Genomic DNA, 20,954 nt, shown 5'->3' with positions numbered 1-20,954 from the left:
ATTTGTTTGGGAGTCCCTTAATAATAGATAAGAAAAATCAAAATTGAGACCTCCTAGTGTGAAATGTTAAGCTTGCCTTCTTAATCCATCATTTCCCCAAGGGCCTTTTTCATACTGTGTCTGCTATTTCTATCAGTTAAGCCATGAATGATAGGTGACTTTTTATTGACCGTCACCCAGAATAAGTGTGGGATGGACACATATAGCTGGATAGTTAGTAGAAATGCTAGTTCCCTTTCTGAACTTTGTCCAGACTACTCTCACTTTTAGGCAGAGGCATCCCAAATAGCCCGCATATCAAACTCTCTAACACATGCAATGCAATCTGCAGCAGCTGCTTTGCTGCTTCAGGTCTTTACAATGGAGAAAACAGCCTACAGAGTACTGCCTGTTTTTATGCCAGGATATTTATTTTATTACTTTACTGTACTACAATCTTTGCATCCTGCCTGTCCAGCTCCTAAATGTCGTGAAAGAGGGGGGCAACCTGATTTCCTTGGGTAAGGAGTTTCTCAGCTAAGGTACCACCATAGAGGAGGCCTTCTACTGTGGTCACCCCAACTATGCCTCAGAGCTTACCCAAAGATTTGAGTGGGTGGGCAGGACCATATGGAAAAGCCAGTCCTTCCAGCAGCCTTGTCAATGCAATAACCAGCTCTTTGCATTTCTTTCTTTCTTTACTTAGGGTAGGGACACATTACTGACTTAAATACAGTTACCCCTGTTCTTTGAATCCGGGTACACACAACATTATCCATAATCCACTGGTTCCTTTTGAAAAACTGTGTTTTGATGCATCTCCCAAACCAGCTTCACTCCTGCTTTAAAACTGTTTGAGTGGTGAATCCCAGGTGTATACAGTGGAAACTCTTCCTGGGGGTAGTCCTACATGCCTGACGTCAGCAGGGTGTGCATGTGCATTGCAGAGGAGCATCTCATTTACTACCCACCCACTGCCCTCTTACCCATGTCTAGTCAGAGTAAGCCACATGGAATTCAATGTGGCTTACTCCCTGGTATATGGGTTAGGATTGCAAATCTCGTTCATTTTAATACAAGAAACAGCAGGGCAGGGGAAAGATCCGTGCTCATCTCTGCCATCAGTCTCTGTAGACAAGAAAGGAGAGCAATCTGTCTCACTCGCTTTCATTATTTAAAGTGCCAACACTAGAAGAAACAACAAGAAGATGATTTCCATGGCGGTGGAGCTGGAGAGTAGAAAGCTCCACAAATAGGAATTGAGAGGGGCGGAGGAATGGGGAAACCAGGTACAGAGAGCAGGCAACTGGAGACACCAGGATTTGCAAAATCCACTTGAAATGCAGGGTGAAATAACAGGTTCGCTGCATTTTAAGCCTGTATCGTGCACATTTTTTTATGTTGCCTTCAATATTTTATTTTTATGTTGCCTTCAGTAAAACCTCCCAAGGCAGTATACAATAAAGTTATAAAAAGAACAGATATTTGAAAACCCAGCAGAAATAGCAGCTAAAAACAGACTGCATCATTCAGCAGAATGGATAAACAAACCCGGATTACACCAGGTGGTGAAAAGCCTGGGCAAATAAAAATGTCTTTACATGGAGTCAAAATTACATCAAGGTTGGTACCAGGTGAGCCTCCCTGGGGAGGGCATTTCACAGATGAAAACTAGGCTTGGGAACAAACTGGAAGCCACTCCAGATGAAATCGCAACAAAGCATACATTTTTTAAAAAAGAAAACATATGTTTGGCTCTGGCTAAAGTTCTAACTGCCACACTTGGGTCCAGCTGAAATTTCCTAACAGTTTTCAAAGGCTGCCTCACATAGAGAGCATGAGAGTAATCCAACCTTGATGTTATTTTGGTATGTGTAATCGCAGCCAGGCTCTCCTCTAGGAACAGGCGCAGCTGGGCAAACTGCACTCCTGGCCAGCCAACAGCAAAGCTGTTCCAAGAACATTTCCAAGCTGTGGGCCTTCTGCTGATTCTTCAGGAGGGATACCCTGTCCAAAGCAGGCCTACTGGCCACAAGCACATCTCCCTGCTCTAGGCTATGTTGGTTAGTCCACATCCAGACTATTTCCAAATCCCAGATATTGAACATGATTTCAACTGTGAGCCTGTTGGGCAAATCATCTGTGAGGTTAATAGATTCAGGCCAAAATAGGAAAGGTGGCACCATGGGCTTTTTGATCAATTTGCATACAAATGTGTTGGAATTTGTTTTGAAAATAAAAGTTTAATTCTACCACTATGGAATTTTTGCTGCCTTGCTGTTCCTTTTGTTATTTCACCCGAATAGAGAGAGTACTGAAACTTGTATGTCAAGGTGTTTTAACTGAAGTGTTACAAAGCCACTAAAAGGAATTTAAACAAACACTCAGTTCCCTTTAATTTGATGGGCAGCTGGATGTTTCATTCTGTCTTTTGTGCCTTTGATATCTCCTCCCTCCACCCTTTGACCTAACGCTGGATGAATTACTTTCCTGTCTGTTAGGCAATGACATCACATTTTTTCATCCCCATCAGTGATGAGCCATCAGTTGTGAAATTTTACTGCAACATTAGAAGTGTGTAAAACTGAATCTCTTGAAGAAAGCGCTGAGCACAGCTTGGGTATGCTGGAATTCATCCCTGTAATTAAAAAAAAAAAGCAGAGTAGAAGAGGTTGGGCAGAGAATGGAGCAGCAGAAGGGAAGGGAAGGGTGTTAAGATTACAGTGACCTATCATTTCTGCTTATTAGCAAGAGAAAACTTCTGTGCCTACAAGACGATATAATTAGCTTGCCTGAGTTGTGTGACTGCCCCAGCCACAGTAATAGAATCAGATATCCTTTTTATATCTTACATTTTTAACCCCTTATTTCCTAAAGGTCTTAAAGCAACAAAAGGTTGGATGATAAATCAGAATGTGTCACTTGTTTTATTTCTGTGTCCTATGCTTAAATGCACATTTCAACAAACTTTATCATTGCAGTACTTAACATTTGTGTAGCACTTTCAAGTGTTCAAGGGCTTCATGTTCATTATCTAGATGTACTCCTTACAATAGCTATGTAGGGAAAGTCAGTATTGTTATCCTCCATATAGGCACCAAGTGAGTTGATGGCAGAGGTGAAATTCAAACCAGGATTTCCTGATTTGCAGCAACACTGGGCTGAACTATTCAGCCCAGGCCTTTTTTGGCATTTCAGGGTGGAGAAAACAGTTTGCTTGGGAGAACTGCTGATATTTTTATGTGTGATTTTAGTGTATCTGTGTATTAGCGTGTTCAAGCCTGTCCTCTAAGTATAAGCAATACCTGCCTCCTGATCTTCCATTGATATTGCTCTGAAGAAAAGTGGCTGGATACAACTGAGTTCTGTAATACATTTCAGGCTGACTCTTTTATCCAGCATCAAGTCCCAAATGACTTCCTTATTACTGGATTCAGACCTGGCACATCAAATCAGCATCTGGTGATGATGATGATGTTGATACCACCATGTATTTCTGTCATGCTTTTGAATATTCAAGCCTCTTTATAAACACTATAGTTTTGTAATTCTTTCAATAAGCCTGTAATTAGATCTGTTTTACTATCCACATATTACCAGAAGGTCTGGGGTGGAGAGAATGGTCTAAGGCCACCTAAGGAGTTCATGGCAGAGGTGAGATTTGAGATGCCTCTGGAGGGAAAAGGGACAGTCAGAGTTGTTTCCCTGGATCCCTTGGCTGAGGGACAGTCTGGAAGGGGGGTGTAGTTAGTCACCATATGTCCAAACTTGCTACAGAGGAAATGCCTTGGTTCCTTTTTTGCCTCCTAAAATTTTGGGGATTGGCCCCTAAGTACACATCCTGCAAAGGCAAAAAGTAAGAAAATATTCTTTGAGTTAGAGAGTGCTAGAGATGGAGAAGGATAGGTTTATTTTTGCCAGTAGCATTTTCTTTCCTTTTAAAGGGCCTATGCTCACACATGGGTCAGGGAGGGACCACTCAGGCTGGAAATAAGTTTACTTCACCAGGGGGAGGGACACTTCTGTACAAACTCTACAATTGCTCAGCCTAGGATATATGCTTGGCTGATGTTGAGCAGATGCCAATGGCAGTCACACAGCCACCTTAGGCAATGCAGTTGCAGAGCAAGGGATGTGCTATCTGAGGTGGGGAAAGGACATTTCAGTAGGCTTGTGGGCTGGGTTCCCCTGCAGTGGATGCAGGAATTGTAGGGAAGGCATTTCTATCCAGTGGTGGCTGGCTGGTGCCCATTGGAACTGGTAGGGCAGACGGAAGAGAGGCCAACAGGAAGTAGAGTCGGAGCCAATGACAGGCAGAGCCAAACTAATTCTGGTTTTGCCCTCATCCTCCTCCCTGTTGAGTTCTAGAAGGGCAACACTGAGGAGGAAGACGGTGATCATTGGACTGCTTATAAGTAAGAAGGCAAGCAGGTGGGGTCAGACTGAGGTTGGTGGGGCAGTGCCTCATTCACCCTAATGGACCACCCTCTACTCTCTATATCCCAGAATGAAATGGTCCAAATAGCCTTCCCTTTCTGTTCCCACTCCATTAGCAAATGTAATGCACTTACCTCTAGTCTGAGTGTCCCCTGGTTGATCCACAGTATAAACTGGGGTCTGCAGAACAGCTTGAGAAAGACCTCAAAGTTAACCTTTTTGAATGTATTGGGTTAATAAGTACGGTGTCTGTCACCTGTTAGTTTTGTAGGTGTATTTTAAGGTGGTGCTTGTTTGTAGTTTGTTCACCTGGAAGCCTCAAAGTACATACTTTTGGGGTGCCTGCTGGAAAAGGTCCTCCTCGGTGATCTTGAATTGTTTGTAACTGAATAGGGTCACAGGATGGGGCGGGGAGGACAATTTCATTTACTAGTAATAAAACTTAGCAGACAGAGGAATATTAACCTTGGATTTTAACAACATGGCAACAAGCTCTTTCCCTGATTTTCTCAGCAAACTTGAAGGGTGGTGGTAGTGGTAACATTTGAGCATTTGCAGTTGGAGGAGGAGAAAGGAGATGCAGTTTTATTGAAAACAGATGTGCTACACACAAAGAACAGCAATGCTCAGTGCATCCATATGTAAGACAAGTCCTTTGATTACAGCCTTCCCAGCCAACTCAGCATGGGAACTCTTTGATTTCCACCAGCATCCATAAATTCACACCCAAAGTCCACAGTCCCGCCACACAGTTCAAAATCATGTATTTTCAACATCTCTACCCCACTTCATCTTAAATTCAAACTGGACTAACGGTATGAAGAGGATGTACAAACCAAGAAGAATCAGCAGAGAAGAGGTTTTTAAAGAATACATAAGAGAAATGATCCCTAAATGCAATGAACTTGGTGTTTAAGACAAAGCAGCAAATTTGAGGAATCATCCAAAACGATGGACAAAGCCCATTAGATGGTATTATAGCTTTCGTATTTAATTCCAGCCAATTCAGTTACTTCTTTCTGAAATGCACATTTGAAATGTCGGCTTAAGCAGCTGGCAAGAACTCCTGTCAGCATAGATGAATGGACAGAACAGCTTTTCTCTGTAATTTGGAAGCTACCACTGCAATGTGTTATGCATTGGGCTGCCTTTGAAGATGGTTTGGAAACTACAGCTGGTCCAGAATTCGGCGGACAGATTGTTGACCAGGGTGAGTCGGTCGGATCATATAACACCAATTCTGGCATGATTGCACTGGCTGCTAAATAGTTTCTGGACTCAATTCAAAGTGCTAGTTTTGACCTACATAACCTTATGCAGCTCAGTACTCCAATACCTCAAGAACCACCTGTCCCCATATGAACCAACCCAGATCATGTGATTGTCATCAGAAGCCCTTCTTTGGGTGCCCCCTCTGTGGGAGGTTCAGAGAATGCCAATGCAAGGAAGGGCCTTTTTTATGGTGGCCCCCTGGCTGTGGAATTCTCTCCCCAGGGAGGCACGCTTGGCACCATCTTCATCCATCTTTAGGCGCCAGGCAAAGACCTTCCCCTACATCCAGGCCTTTGGCCCTTGATGATTCTTTTAGTGGAATGGGACTGGTACCTGCCCTTTATTTGTATTGATTGTTTGAATTTGATTTTAATTGTCAGAGGTGTTTTTCAGTTTTATGGATTATGTGGTTTTAATTGGTTGTCACTTTGGATCACCTGGTGAGAAAAGCAAAATAATAATAATAACAACAACAGGTCCATTGCATGTGAGTGAGAAAGTTCAGGACTCCTGCTAATAACAAAAACTAAATAATAGCAATTCAGTTCATGAGGTCTCTAGTGACTGAGGGCCAAACTAGATGTGGCATTAAACATGTCATTGTTTATTTGTCCCTTTTAAAACTAATAGTTATTGTTATTAACATTTTTATTTTGGTATATTAATCACACACGTGTGTGTGTGCATGCACGCACACACACACACACACACACACACACAGGAAGCTGCAACGCAAGCCACCATTTCCTCCTCCACCTCCAAGATCCCCCTTTCTTGTCCCCTTCCCTTAAACCAGAGGGAATGCTAAATTTAGGGAAATCTTGTGTAACTAAATATGTCTCTTTTTTCCTTGTTAAATAGCAGTTGCATGGGAGGATCCTGGCATAGGGATGGGGGTTGAACCATTTCTCCCATGCCATCTCCCCACTGAAAATTACCACTTGAAGCTGCTGCTTGCCCACACAAGTGCCATTAGCTGCAGTGGAATCTATGGAACAAATAGCTGCTTCAAGGGAAGGATTTTGTTAGGAGAACTGCACAGTGGAGATGAGAACGTCAGAGAGAGAGAAAATGTTTAGTGTCACATCTCCTTTAGTCCTGACACTACAACACCAATTTCATTCTGTACAGCTATGAAAATCTTTTACATACAACACAATCCTATGCATGTCTGCTCAGATTGTTTTCTATGAGGTTTACTTCCAGATGTAGCTATAGGATTGCAGGTTTAGTCTAGTAACATGTTGTTTCAGACCTTTGAATGGGCACAGTTACTGGACTATTCAGGGTGCTGAAGTGTCAAGCTCTTTGCAAAACTGTTAAGAATGCTGTTTAATACTTTAATCCTAGGTCTAGTTTTGTCCTATAAAGCCAGGAATGAATCTTTGGGAAGGACACTTTCTCCTCCATTTTACTCTCATTTAGAAATTCAATTCAGTTTGCATTTAAAGCCAAATGTATCAAATTCGCACTTTCCGAAACAATGTGAGCACCGAAACACAGCCATCCTTCGGAATTCACATTTATCCAATTTTGTGATGCAGTCCTCCTACAAACATGCCTATATTAGGAGGAAGTGTGCACAAAATGAATACTGTATATTGGGGGAAATAACATACAGAATGCATTACATTAGGACAAATTGCTTGCAAAACTGGGTACATTAGTCAAAACTGCATACAAAAATTATTAGGAGAAATTGCCACTAAAATGCTGAAGAATTTTCATGAGGACTTTTTAAAAAAAAAAATAGCAAATTGCTTCAGAAATACGGATTTAGATTTAAAAAGTGAGAAACTGAGAGAACCGAAATGGACAGATCCTTCGCTACTCTCAATGATGCTCATTGTATTTTTTGTTTTGGACACAACTTCTCAATGTGCACCTGTGCTAAATTGAAAATCCTCTTTCCCAAACCTCTTTTTATCCAGGGTGGTGGGATGTTTGTAATTTTGCTCCACTTGTCCATTTGCAGGGGATCTCGTTTTCAGTGTGTCCTGTATAGTGCAGCTCTCTGTGGTCCAAAGTGGAGGTTGTTGCCAGTACCGCAGATTGTGATGGGCGATGAGTGTTCATTAATGTTCAACAATATTAAATAGCTACGTGCACATCCTTTTCCCAGCAGCACCAACCCCAAATCATATCCTTATTATTAAGGACAAGTCAGAGATAATGTTTATTTAATATTTAATAGTTTTGCACAGGTGTGTGTTCTTTTTACCTTTAAGAAAAAAGGAGAGAAATCACACCAAATTCTGTGCACAGATGATTGTCTGCACAGGTGCATATGCTTTTACCTGAGTAAAAAAAAAGTGCCCTTTCAAACCTGTGCCGTTACAACTAAGCACACTGATGTGGAACACAGAATTGCCTGATAAAAAAGACAATAAAATATACATGACTTAAGAACCTCCCACTTTTTATTGCACTTCCCAATGGCTTGTAGCACAAAATTGCATTATAAACAAGGGAGACAGAATGTTGCATTCCATATAGTGTGTGCCCTCTGAGTGGCAACTGTATTTGTGAAAGCTATCAGTACAGTGATGCCTTGCAAACAAAAGAGGCTACAGCGTTGGATTGCACCTCGGTCCTTAAAAACATACAAATAATAATATAATAATAAAATTTTATTTTTAGGCTGCCTATCTGGCTGAATAAACAGCCACTCTAGGCGGCGTACATAATTAAAATTTAAAATACACATATAAATACAATCATAACATATTCAATTTACCCACATCTGTACACTATAGAATTAAAATTAACTAGTGATTCTGTATGCCCGCTGAAACAGCCATGTTTTTAGTCCTTGGCGGAAGCCTACCAAGAAGGGGACATGGCGTAGGTCATATGGCAGAGAGTTCCAGAGGGTGGGGGCCACAACCGAGAATGCCCTCTCTCTGGTCCGCACCAGTCTAGCTATTCTAACTGGTGTGACCGAGAGAAGGTCTTGAGAGGCTGATCTCGTCAGGCGGCATACTTGGTGATGCTGGAGGCGCTCCTTTAGATACACTGGACCGAAACCGTGTAGGGCTTTAAAGGTTAACACCAACACCTTGAATTGGGCTCGGTAAACAACTGGTAGCCAGTGCAGATCTTCAAAGAAAAGACTGTAGTTATTCAAGAAGATAATGAATTCTGTTTTCTTGGCAATCTGTTTACACAGTTAGCAGTTGCCTGCTGCCTCATGCCTGTCGTCATGTCTACATCAGTTTCACACATCCCGGGGGGCATAGCCAGTGGGACAGAAATGCTCTGCCACTCCACACAATTACATGGATAGAACTCCCAAATGGGGCTATGGTGTCAGAGCAGTTTTGTGTGGTTGTGGGGCCATTGTGACTCATTGTTCAGGGGGTGGGGGACATGGTGATTGTCCTTGTGAACATTACGACATGTGTTAGATTTGCAGCTCACCACATCCTTAAAAATCTTTACAAACTCACAGTGGAGCCAGGATGTGATGAGGTGCAATCTCATCTTGCATCAGAGTCTTCACAAGATTAGTCCCCCTCCCCCTCAAATATAAATTTGTAGTGATTTGAAAATCCACTGCGTTAATATTCTTAACGTTTAATAGCTTAACAATTAATTAATTTTATTTATTTATTTTATTTTATTTATATACCGCCCTAAGCCAAAAAGGCTCTCTGGGCGGTGTACATAGAGGATAAACAAGAAAATATATGAATAGAACAAATATAAGAAAATCAAAAAGCAAAACAACAAAGAACAAAAACCAAACAACATCAGAATATACCAGTAATGAAATACTGTTGTAAAATACACTATAAAACAATTTTTTTAAAAAATAGAATATTTAAAAAAATTTTAAAATGCCTGGGAGTATAAAAAGGTTTTCACCTGGCACCGAAAAGATAGCAGCGTTGGCACCAGGCGTACCTCATCGGGGAGACTATTCCACAATTCGGGGGCCACCACCAAAAAGGCCCTGGATCTAGTCACCGCCCTCCGAGCTTCTTGATGTGACGGCACTCGGAGGAGGGCCTTAGATGTTGAGCGCAGTGTACGGGTAGTTTCATATTGGGAGAGGCGTTCCACCAGGTATTGCGGTCCCATGCCGTGTAGGGCTTTATAGGTCAAAAACAGCACTTTGAATTTAGCCCGGAAACAAATAGGAAGCCAGTGCAGACGGGCCAGAACAGGTGTTATATGAGCGGACCGTCTGGTCCGCGTCAATAGTCTGGCCGCTGCATTCTGGACTAACTGTAGTTTCCGAACTATCTTCAAGGGCAGCCCAACGTAGAGCGCATTGCAGTAGTCCAACCTAGAAGTTACCAGAGCGTGAACAACTGAGGCGAGGTCATCACTGTCCAGATAGGGACGTAGCTGGGCTACCAATCGAAGATGGTAGAAAGCGTTCCGTGCCACCGAGGCCACCTGGGCCTCGAGAGACAAGGAAGGATCGAAAAGAACTCCCAAGCTACGAACCTGTTCCTTCAAGGGGAGTGTAACCCCATCAAGAACAGGATGAACATCCTCCATCTGGGCAGTGAAGGCACTCACCAGCAGCGTCTCGGTCTTGTCTGGATTGAGCTTCAGTTTATTAGCCCCCATCCAGTCCATTATCACGATCAGGCAATGGTTTAGTACGTTAACAGCCTCACCTGAAGAGGATGAAAAGGAGAAATAGAGCTGCGTGTCATCAGCATACTGATGACAACGCACCCCAAAACTCCTGATGACCGTACCCAGCGGCTGCATGTAGATGTTGAAAAGCATGGGGGACAGTACCGATCCCTGCGGGACTCCACAATGGAGAGTCCAGGGTGTCGAGCAGTGTTCCCCAAGCACTACCTTCTGGTGACGACCCATCAAGTAGGAGCGGAGCCACTGCCAAGCAGTACCCCCAACCCCCAACTAATTAACTAATGACCATTCTCTTAGTGTCGGTTCTTTCAAAGTTTTTTCCGTTTCTGACTTCATTGTTGTCACAGCTTTCTTTATAATTTTCTTATCTCCCTGTGAACATTTCTAGGACGAAAAATTTGCACAAGTCCCCATTGTTTTTTCTCTTTGTATGTGCAAATGCATGCAGGTCTGCCAACCCTGCCATTATAGAAATAAGTCTTCAAGGACTTATTTCCACAAATATAGCAGGATTTTGATGGGTTCCCCCACTCCCTCTGTTTGTACCTAATTTCTTTTTTAAAAAAAACAACCACCACAAACCAGAGCTTTAATGATATATGAACACAGACATGGCAAAAAGGCTTGAAACTAAAATATAGTCAGGTAGACTGACGGACAGCCACATCCCGTCCATGTTTACTCAGAAGTAAGCTCCACAAACATCAGTGGCACTTATTCCAAAGTATGCACACAACTGCTGCCTTAGTTATAAAGATGCTAACATGTGACAGTAGGATAGGAACCAGATAGTTTGCTGTTTACCTTGCTCTCACCCTACGAAGCAATGTGTATTTACTCTAGAGCACATGGGACAGCTTTGGAATAACTGAAGTTCTCAATTGCTACAGGAAACTGGCCTTGCTCCCAAGCAACAGAATGACTTTTAAAAAATCATCCTACATTTTATATACAAGCAAGTTGAGCAAGAATCCTTCTCCAGTGATCATTATCTCAACATTATTAACATTTTAATGTTTGTTAGAAATGTGATGGAGCCAGAATTTTAATGATTTAGCCATGTTGTTAAAAGTCATCTGTCAACTGGAAGCCACAAGAAAGGAGTTGGAATACAGTTATAAGTCAATACTCTCTGCTAGGCTTCCTGCCAACCCTTCCCAGAGTCCTCAGTGCACATGTGCAGTGGCTCGCAGCCCAGCGCACCTCACTCCAGTCTTCTGGTGTGTGGGGAAGGAGTCCTGCTCAAGAATGCTGAAGCCAAAGGAAGCTTGAGCCCTCCATATGAGGCAAAAATAAACCCTTGTGGGCCCCTAATTTAAAGCCTACTGTCCTTGGCAAGCTCTTCTGCAAGTGAGCATGCTGAGTTGCTCAGGGGTGGGAAATGGTAACAGAAAAAGAGAACTCAAGACTGGTGTTTCCTGACAATTCTTCAATTTATTCATCTATTAATGGAGGAAATAATTCTTTTTCTGCTCTGGTGGTGTGTGCTGGGACGAGTGATGCAGTTAAGCCTGCTTGTCTGCCACTCAGCCTGTCCAATATAAACTGCATCTACATGACGTGTTAATGTATATTGTAGGCATGTGACTTTAATAACAATCTGGCAAGCGTAGCTTGACTGCATCACAATTATAAGATGCTAGTTAACACACATATGGATACCCCCAAGTCCATGCCTTCCTTACATAAACAAATTCCTATTTATATAGCCTTTATCGCTGCAGTAATTGCATTTTATCACTTTTTAATGCAAATACTTTTGGGGGCTTCATCAACATGGCAGTCAAAAAAGTTAATAATTATTATCCACTGTTGTTGCAGTATACATCCGCCCTTCTTTCAATAGTATTTTGTCTTTATTTCTGTCACTTTACACAGATGAAAAATGCAGGGACAGCAACAAACCAGTAATAATGGATATGCTCATGTATTTATACATTTGAACTATGAGGTTCAAATGACATCAACAAACTGGTAAACTATGTCATCAGCATACCAATAAAATTGGAATATGTTAATGTATTTATACGTTTGAACAATAAAGTTCTTATCTTGACTCCAACATAGAGTGAGTTATAAAACTTAATGGGAGGGGACACTTGTAATATGAAAAAATAAAGGATTAAAAGGGGAAAAAATTATGAGCAAGTACTTGTGGACAACGGAAGTCTGTGGGTATTTCAGGATTATGTCTTCATCGGTCACTTTTGAATGTCAAGAACAGCTTCAAACATTAATGGTTTGCATGATACAGCAACTAAGTTGTTCTTCTTGTATTTATATTTATCATTAATAGCCAAAGTAAGTTCATGCATATGGCCAGGATGGAAGTGTATGCACACCTTTTGAGGTTACAGCACACACACATAGAAGATATACCTTTATCTTCATATCACTGAGTTCTTTTGATAGGGTACTTTTGGTGGTCTCCTCGTCCCCAAGATTCGGTTGGTCTTTATAAGGGACTGAGCCTTTCGTGTGGCAGGGCCTACTCTGTGGAATTCCTTGCCAATAGAAGTTGAGCAGGAGCTATCCCTGCTTTCTTTTAGACTTCTTCTTAAAACTATATTGCTGAGACAGGCAGTTAGAATTTGGATTTTTTTACCCACCAGTTTATAGTAACATGTTGCTATGTGTTATGTTTTAATGTTGTACACTGCTTTGCTATATTTCCAGTGAAAGTGTAGTTTATAAATATTTAAATCTAAAGATCCATTGTCATTCCTGAAATAGCTGTCCTGCAGACCAGTTTCTATTTTTTTTTAAGAAAACGTCTTCTTAAAATTGAAAAGTGACATTGCCACTTTTAAAAAGTAGTGCCAAACTGGCCTTAGGGTTTAAGTGTGATGACATCTTTAGCAAATTGGGAGTGTTGAAAATTATCTCAGAAGTATTAACAACTGAATTGCCCTCCTTATAAGATTGCAGGTACACGGATATTTTCTGCAGACTTGTTTGTCAGAAGATTTTTGGCTGTTATCCAAGAGACAGAAACACACATTTCTGCAATTTAAATTATGCTGCTTTAGGAAGAATGCAGAGCTTGTAAATGAAGCTTCGTTATTGATCCTGACTGTGGAGATATGAAGCCACTTTGAAAATTTCTGTAATGGAAACAACGATTACTTTCCCTTTATCTCAAAGAGCACAAATGTTCCCAAAAAGTGAATGGGAAAAAATAGTCCTCATCTGTTACCATGGGATTATAATGGGCCACATAAAGGGAGCCTTTGGTACCGAACACTGACTGAAAATAAATGCATTTCAAAATCCCTTTATATGCTGTAAAGTAGTTAAGAACATAAGAACATGTTCTGGATGTTCGACCTGTTCTGGATGAGGTTACACTCCCCCTGAAGGAGCAGGTGCGTAGCTTGGGAGTCCTTTTGGACCCGTCCTTGTCACTTGAGGCACAGGTGGCCTCGGTGGCACGGAGTGCTTTTTACCAACTTAGGCTGGTGGCCCAGCTACGCCCGTATCTGGACAGGGAACATCTTACCTCAGTTATCCATGCTCTGGTAACCTCAAGACTGGACTACTGCAACGTGGGGCTGCCCTTGAAGACGGTTCGGAAACTGCAGCTTGTGCAGAATGCAGCGGCCAGAGTAATAACCGGGACCAAGCGGTCGGAACATGTGACACCAATTCTGGCCGGCTTGCACTGGCTGCCTATACGTTTCCGGGCCCAATACAAGGTGCTGGTTTTGACCTATAAAGCCTTACACGGCACAGGCCCACAATACCTGGTGGATCGTCTCTCCCGATATGAACCCACCCGTGCACTACGCTCAACATCGAAGGCCCTCCTCCGGGTGCCTACTCAGAAAGACGCCCAGAAGGCGACCACAAGAAAGAGGGCCTTCTCGGTAGTGGCCCCCGAACTATGGAACACCCTTCCCGACGAGGTACGCCTGGCGCCTACTTTACTATCCTTTCGGCGCCAGGTGAAAACCTTCTTTGCCCAGGCATTTTAATATTTTTAATATTTTAGTATCTGTATTATTGTTGTATATGTCAGTTACATGTTTCATCTGTTTGTTTAATTGTTGATTTGATGATTATGTGGTTTTAAAATTGAAATGTAAATTTATATTTTTATTGTTGTACACCGCCCAGAGAGCTTTGCTATGGGCGGTATAAAAATTGAATTAAATAAATAAATAAATAAATAAATAAGAAGAGCCTGCTGGATCAGGCCAGTGGCCCATCTAGTCCAGCATCCTGTTCTCACAGTGGCCAAACAGGTGCCTGGGGGAAGCATGACTCCATTCTTGATCCAACAAGTGATAGAGCCGATAATGTGGGCTGTGAAAATGCTGACATAACATTTGGTTCTGTAACAGAACACAACATATATTTCCATTATTGCCATTCCCAGCGTGGACTAAGTCATCAGTCTTCAACCTTTTCAGACTCAGACCCATATTTTTATGTATGATGGCAGTGCTGCTGTTAAGATAAGATCTTAAAATAAGATCAGGCCACAACCCACCAGCTGAAGACCAGTGGGCTAAAAATGTTTTATTCATGTGGATGGGTAATTTCCATTTGCAAAAATGCCTGCTTTGTTAAAATCTATAGTCCAGGGTTGGGGAGTCTGTAGCCCTCCAGACGTTGCTGACTTACTGCTCCCATCATCCCTTACCAATTAGCCATCCTGGGCTGGGGCTGATAGAAATCAATTATACCTCTCCTTATCCTTGCTGTACTTAGATTGTATATGCTGTTGATGTAATGGCCAAGACTGTAAACAGCTTGTTCTCCAACTTAAGGGTGATGTTTGCTTCCATTCTTATATTTGAATTTGATCTTCAACCAGGTTGCCACATCAGAAGGCCTTGGTGTGTACCTTGTGTGTAGTATAACATCGCCTTGGCAAAGAAATATAATTTTATCTGAAATGTTTTCATAATAAACCAGTCACATCTCTGAATTTGTATCCTGCTGTGAAGTAAAACAAATGTTTCAATATGGCAGCAACACTTTTCTTCCCATTGAATTAATTTTTTTTAAAAAAAATCCATTGGCATGGGAACCATTTACTGTATTCTTGTCATTTGCTGGCGAGGTTCTGGCAGCTCTCTAGTCCTGATGTGTAAAAGGAAAGAAAACACATTCCTTTGAACACTGGACTTTCTTTCTGAGCTCTACAAAGGAAACTGCAAAACAAACAACAGATTACCAGATGGGCTTATGTATCAACAATAATAAAAATTTCTGAGCTCAAGGTTAAAAGATATTAGGTTATGACTATTTGCTACAACATCCTAACTCTGAAATTGCTGCTATTAAGACAGAGGGACTCCACAGTGAGCCACACCCTCCATCTAAACCAGAGATGAGGAACTGGTGATCCTCTAGATGTTGCTTGACTCCAACTCCCATAGTGCCCATTGGGGCTGGCTGGAGCTGATGGGAGTTGGAGTCCAGCAACATCTGGAGGGCTACAGGTTTCTTATCTATGAGCTAAACACATTGAACACAGTTCAAACCCGTGTCTGTCTACTGCATATACAAAGTTTCTACATATGTGTGTGTTTCTATTCAGTGGAGGGGGGGGATCTCCATATGCATGTTCCTATGCACTGCACGGAACAAGGAAGGCTGTGTGGCCAGTAGAGCTCAGTGTGTAAAATGGAGGTCCCCAAACTGCAAAATGTTTCAAGATTGGGGTGCCACATAAGCCATCTTTAGGCATTATGAAAACAGGAACATTTATGACACGAAATGTCCACACTGGGGACAAACGTACTAGCCACCCCCTTCTGATTCTTGTTTTTTTCAGCTTCCATAAGTTGGAAGGCAACTGGCTCCAGTGGGGAGCCTCTTATATCCATGGAGGAAACCCTACTCATTTTGGAGCCCTGATTTTATTTGACAACTCATTTGAGTCATTTACTTGTGTGAGCAGTGCACGTTGCAGTGCAACAAGTGAAGTGATAATTCAAACAATGCAGCAGCAGCAGCAACTTCCATGAGAAGAGGATGTTTGAAAAATGAAGATTCCTGTTCTCAGTTGTTTCTGCTGTGGTATTGCATGAATTCCTGATTCCCACAGTAAGCTCTTATGTGAGTATATCCCTCATGTAAGCTGTTAAATGCACAAATTCACAGCTGATTGTAACACTGAAAGAAACATGCTACAAGGTTCTTATTTTTACCTCAGGTGTTATAATACTAATCAAGGCTTCTTGATGTGGCTGTATCTTCCCTTGGCAAACCCATTCATAAATCAAGCACACTCAAAACAACCTCTTTGTAACATCCCCTTTTTCCTTCTGCATTTATAACCTTCTGAGGGCTGATATTTTCATAGACTTATTGGACTACCAATGAAGGATAGTCCTAAGGGGCTTTGTAAGGAATTTAATTTTCTCAAGAAAGTAAGAGGACTTCAGAAATATCATCAGAAGGGAATAAGCCCTTAAAACATATGCCGTGTTCTGACAAGTATCCTGGAAGTGGGCATTGCAGCCTGCACACATTCTTCGGCAAATGTATTCTCATAAATTGAGGAAATACCCTTCAGTAAATATAGTCTTGCCATTGACGCTGTTGAAAAGAGAATAACTGAAGCTAGTTCGTACTGCTGTGTTCTTTCTTATGTCTGTCCCTGACGTCCCCACAGGACTGAACCAGTGTCCTAGGACGTACATTCAGTTCTGATTCCCAGTTTGGATGAGGCCAAAACTCTTCACCCTTCTTCTCCTGAAATAATCTTGCTGCAGAAATCACAGCCCAAATATACTTCTGATCTTGGGGGTGGAGGGAAGAAGGGGGAAGAGGCATGTGAATTAACAAAAGAATGATGAACAGAAGGGTTTGGTCTTCAGTTCAAGACACTACAGTTAAACTGCTGTGAAGTTGCTAGGACATGATTAAACAAACTTTGTTGTAGACCTAGAAAAAAGTAATTTAATCTAGATAAAAAATGAAAGGTGTATTTGGCAGCTCTGCTACATAAAAATGATGTCATCTTTGTTTTCATTAAATACAGAACAAGTTCATTATTGAAATGGGTCTAGAACAGGGAAGGGAAACCTGTGGCCCTCCAGATGTTCTTGGGATGCAGCTCCCATAATCCCTGACCATTGGTCATGCTGACTGGAGCTGATGCGAATTGGAGTCCAGCAACATGTCGGTCTAGAAGATCTTCAGACCCTTTATACATCCCTGTGGAATTTTGTTGATACAAAGTTGATATACATGGAAGTCTGCTGATACAAATTCATATAGACACTTAACTCATAGTGAACCGGGTTGACTAGGGACTGACTTGCATGCTGTTCATGCAAGCAATCCCAATAGTTATTGAGAACACATTCACACAGAGAAATGTATCATTCTGACTGTGCAACCACAGGGATGATTGACAAGGAGCCTCAGGGAAGCAGCCACAGGATGTGTGATGCAGGCCTCCTGGTTAAGCTAAGCAGGCATGAGGTTGGCCAGCGACTTGACAGGGATGATTTACTGAACTATCAAGGCTGAGGAAAAACAAAAAACTGACTCAAGCACAAGATCTGGAGCTGGTCATTCTCATGATTCACACCTTACCATTGTCTAATCAGCACTGCCTGAGAGAGGTGGCCCTGCTTATTTCCACAGAAACGACTGTGTGGACCAGGCTTTAGGGATTCTGGTTCATCAAATAATGAGATGGTGTTGCTTAATTAAATGCATCTGGCAAGGACATTTCAGACATCTTCCATTCATTTTGGCTTTTGTCTCTTCCACAGGCCTTGTGATGAGCAGCACCCAGAGGTGAAGGCTGATGGTTATGTGAACAACCTCGCAGAAGCTGTAGATGTGATTCTAAAACAACTGCATAAGTAATAGCGCTGCAGACAATGAATGAAGGCACAAAGATGACTAATTTACTTGAGCTCTGTGACATAGTTGTGTGAACACAATTTGTTTACATATCTTCACCCAGTGCTTATGCAGTGATTATGTTGCAACCAGGAGCACCATGTATGCACTTCAAAAGTCCAGTTTTTCTAACTTGTCGTTGCAAGTAACTAAAGTGGAATAATGACCATAGCAAAAAAGAAGTGTGATTCTTCCCTATAGCGTGCCCCGCTCCCTCTGAATCTTTTGACTCTTAACTCTCTGTTTTGGGTACATCTAACCATGTCCGATCACTGAATAAACATCTGTGCCACATGTCACTTGGCCTGGGGCCTGTTTCCTGTGCTGGCTGATGTTTTTCTGTTTCCTGGAAGAAAGCCCCCAGAGGGAGGTCATTCTGTCTCTAGGTCACTCTCCTAAGAAATCAGTGCAGAAGGGACTCAGTCTTTAACCAGAGGATGAGAAGATTCTGACTTTGGATTATTCTCAGTGGTCTCTCAATGTTCAGCCACCCATGCAGGCATTGTCCTAAGAGTGAAGACAGGCATTTGTAAAGCAGTGAAGCTGTTTTGCAAGCATCCTGACTGCATCCAGAACAAATGTACCTTTCCTCTTCAGGTTGGAGCTCTGACGGTAGCACCCAGCAGTGTAGGAATGGGGAACCTGTGGATTTCCAGAAGTTGTTGGATGCCCTCTCCCATCAGCCCCAGCCAGCATAGCCAATGGTCAAAGATGATGGGAGCTGTAATCCATCAACATCACGAGGACCACAGGTTTCCCATTTCTGTTGTAGTGTCCATAAGAAACCTTTCCTCGCTCCCAGCCTCTGGACCAGTCTTGAATTTTATTTTATTTTTAAAAAACTCTTTCTGTTTCATTAAGGCAATGAATAAACATATAAACATGATGTAGAGCTTTTAAAAACATTTTATCTAAGGTGCACAGAGTCTGCCTGAAGTATAGGAAGAGGGGCAGCACAGGTGCCTAAGCCAGCATTTTAATTCACTGGTATGCACATCTGTCATCTCAGTTGCAAAGCTGGGCTTAAGAACCCACCATGGCCTCTCTGTCTGTCTCTGTAACCTGAAAAGTAGCACTCTCCTAGACAAGGGGGGCAGTCAAAGCCAGTTCGAGGGAAGATTGGGCTTTGTTTGTAAAATCAGTGCCCAGTACTTTTGAAGGTTTCCTATATAATGTTTTGAGCACATGCTATTCTGGGAATGTAATGAGTTCTGTTCACCTTCATCCCCCAAAACACACACGTGTGTTCACTTCCATTGTCTTGGAGGAAACATAGACTCCCATAATTTGACTGCTGCTGTCTAATCACATTGTTTAATTCTTCTAAGAATAGCCTTGCATGCAGGGGTGTAGCCATCTGGGGTCTCAGGATGTCTCAGACCCCTTACTTTTTTGGGATCAGGGTCCCTATGCCTTCAGCATCCTATGAACCTATAAGTATGAAAGGGGAGTGTGTTGGCCACTGAGAAGAGTCTTCTAACATGCTTCCTTGTCCCTTCCTGCTGATTGGAGCTAATCAGAGTATAAGAAGGTGAGTCAGCCACTAAGAAAACTCTTTTCAGTAGCTAAGACAGTTTCATCCTTATTGGCTCCAAGGGACGTCTGTTGTTGTGGGAGAAGGCGTTAACAAGGATCTCATTCTTAACCATGCAAAAAAAGAGGGGCATGGCTGTGACCATCATGAAGGGAGCCTGCACTTCTGAATTTGCCACTGCACTACTGCTGGCATGTTGAGAACTATCTCCTGGTGGCTAGATGCTAAACCAAAAGAGCTGGTGTTGGGTTTCCTGATTTCAGAGCCAAATGTCTATGCTGCTGCAGCTTGAAAGGCTCCTTGGATTCGGAAAGGGAGAATAACACCATTTTGGATAACCTTAGGACTGAATTGAAAGAACGTCCCCTTTTTGCCACTTTAGCTGGTTTCCTGGCATTGTGGCACATAAGGCTAAAGAAAACTAGCTGTCGGGGAAAAGGCTAGGCTTGAATGCTCTCCCCTGACATTTAGGACTCTTCCCAGGCCACACCCTTCACCAGCCCTGCTTTGCACAATCCTTGAGTGTTTTTGTCTGGCTGAAATTTGTCTTTGAACTCAAATAATGCCTCTTGCTTGCCTAGATGGAGGACAGAGAGAGCTATGTGAATGTCAATAAAACTAGCTTACTGTACAAAAGTAAAATTCACATTTATTGCCTTGATTCTGGTCCTGTCCACCACGGGTATTCTGGGCCCCCAGAAGGCTGCCCACAAGGGAATGTCATTTTCAAGCTGAAAATGGTTTCCCAACTCTGCTCTATTGAATTAAGCTGAAATAGCATCAGGAGTGAGACATGATATTGTTCCTAGCTATTATGAATGTTACTACTAGTACTTCATCAGTTCTTGAGCAAATATATTCACCATGTGACATGGTGTGGAATTCTGGGCCTGTGGAATTCAGCAGGAAGGAACCAGCCTGGGCATTCTTCCCAGAGGAATGTGGCAGATGTGCAGAGGGGTTCCCCCTCACCTGATACAAAACCGCATGTGGGAAGTGGAGAAGACAGGTGCTTGGGGAAAAAATACGTACTTCCTCCCCATAATGGAAGTGTGTATCATGCCCTCCTGACTGCATGCTCCATACTGGCCATGCAGTTGTTCCATCAGCTACATGGATGAAAAGGAAGTAAAGGTGCAGATAAATAACTGGCATTTGTGGTCTGTAGATGGCAGAGTGGATACACATTCTGACCTCATTCCCTTTCAAAACTTGTGTGCAGATGCATCCTAAGGATAGTCAGTGT

General features: G+C 42.3%; 1 protein-coding gene across 2 annotated transcripts in view; it reads left to right on the top strand.

Annotated features, from left to right (window-relative positions):
- Positions 1-20,314, top strand: part of LHPP (phospholysine phosphohistidine inorganic pyrophosphate phosphatase) — a 215,664-nt gene extending 195,350 nt beyond the window's left edge. Inside the window, exon 7 of one of the 2 annotated variants that reach the window (XM_061634370.1) lies at positions 18,042-20,314. In XM_061634370.1, coding sequence (XP_061490354.1) covers positions 18,042-18,138 — 97 coding nt within the window. In that variant the 3' untranslated portion in view covers positions 18,139-20,314. The remainder of the gene's footprint in view (positions 1-18,041) is intronic. The other variant, XM_061634371.1, reaches the window with a different exon arrangement.
- Positions 20,315-20,954: the final 640 nt, after the last annotated feature.

Source organism: Rhineura floridana, chromosome 7 (genome assembly GCF_030035675.1).
Source record: "Rhineura floridana isolate rRhiFlo1 chromosome 7, rRhiFlo1.hap2, whole genome shotgun sequence".
Lineage (NCBI taxonomy): Eukaryota > Metazoa > Chordata > Lepidosauria > Squamata > Rhineuridae > Rhineura > Rhineura floridana.
The sequence above is the reverse complement of the archived record's forward strand: the minus strand, read 5'-3'. Positions and strand labels throughout refer to the sequence as shown.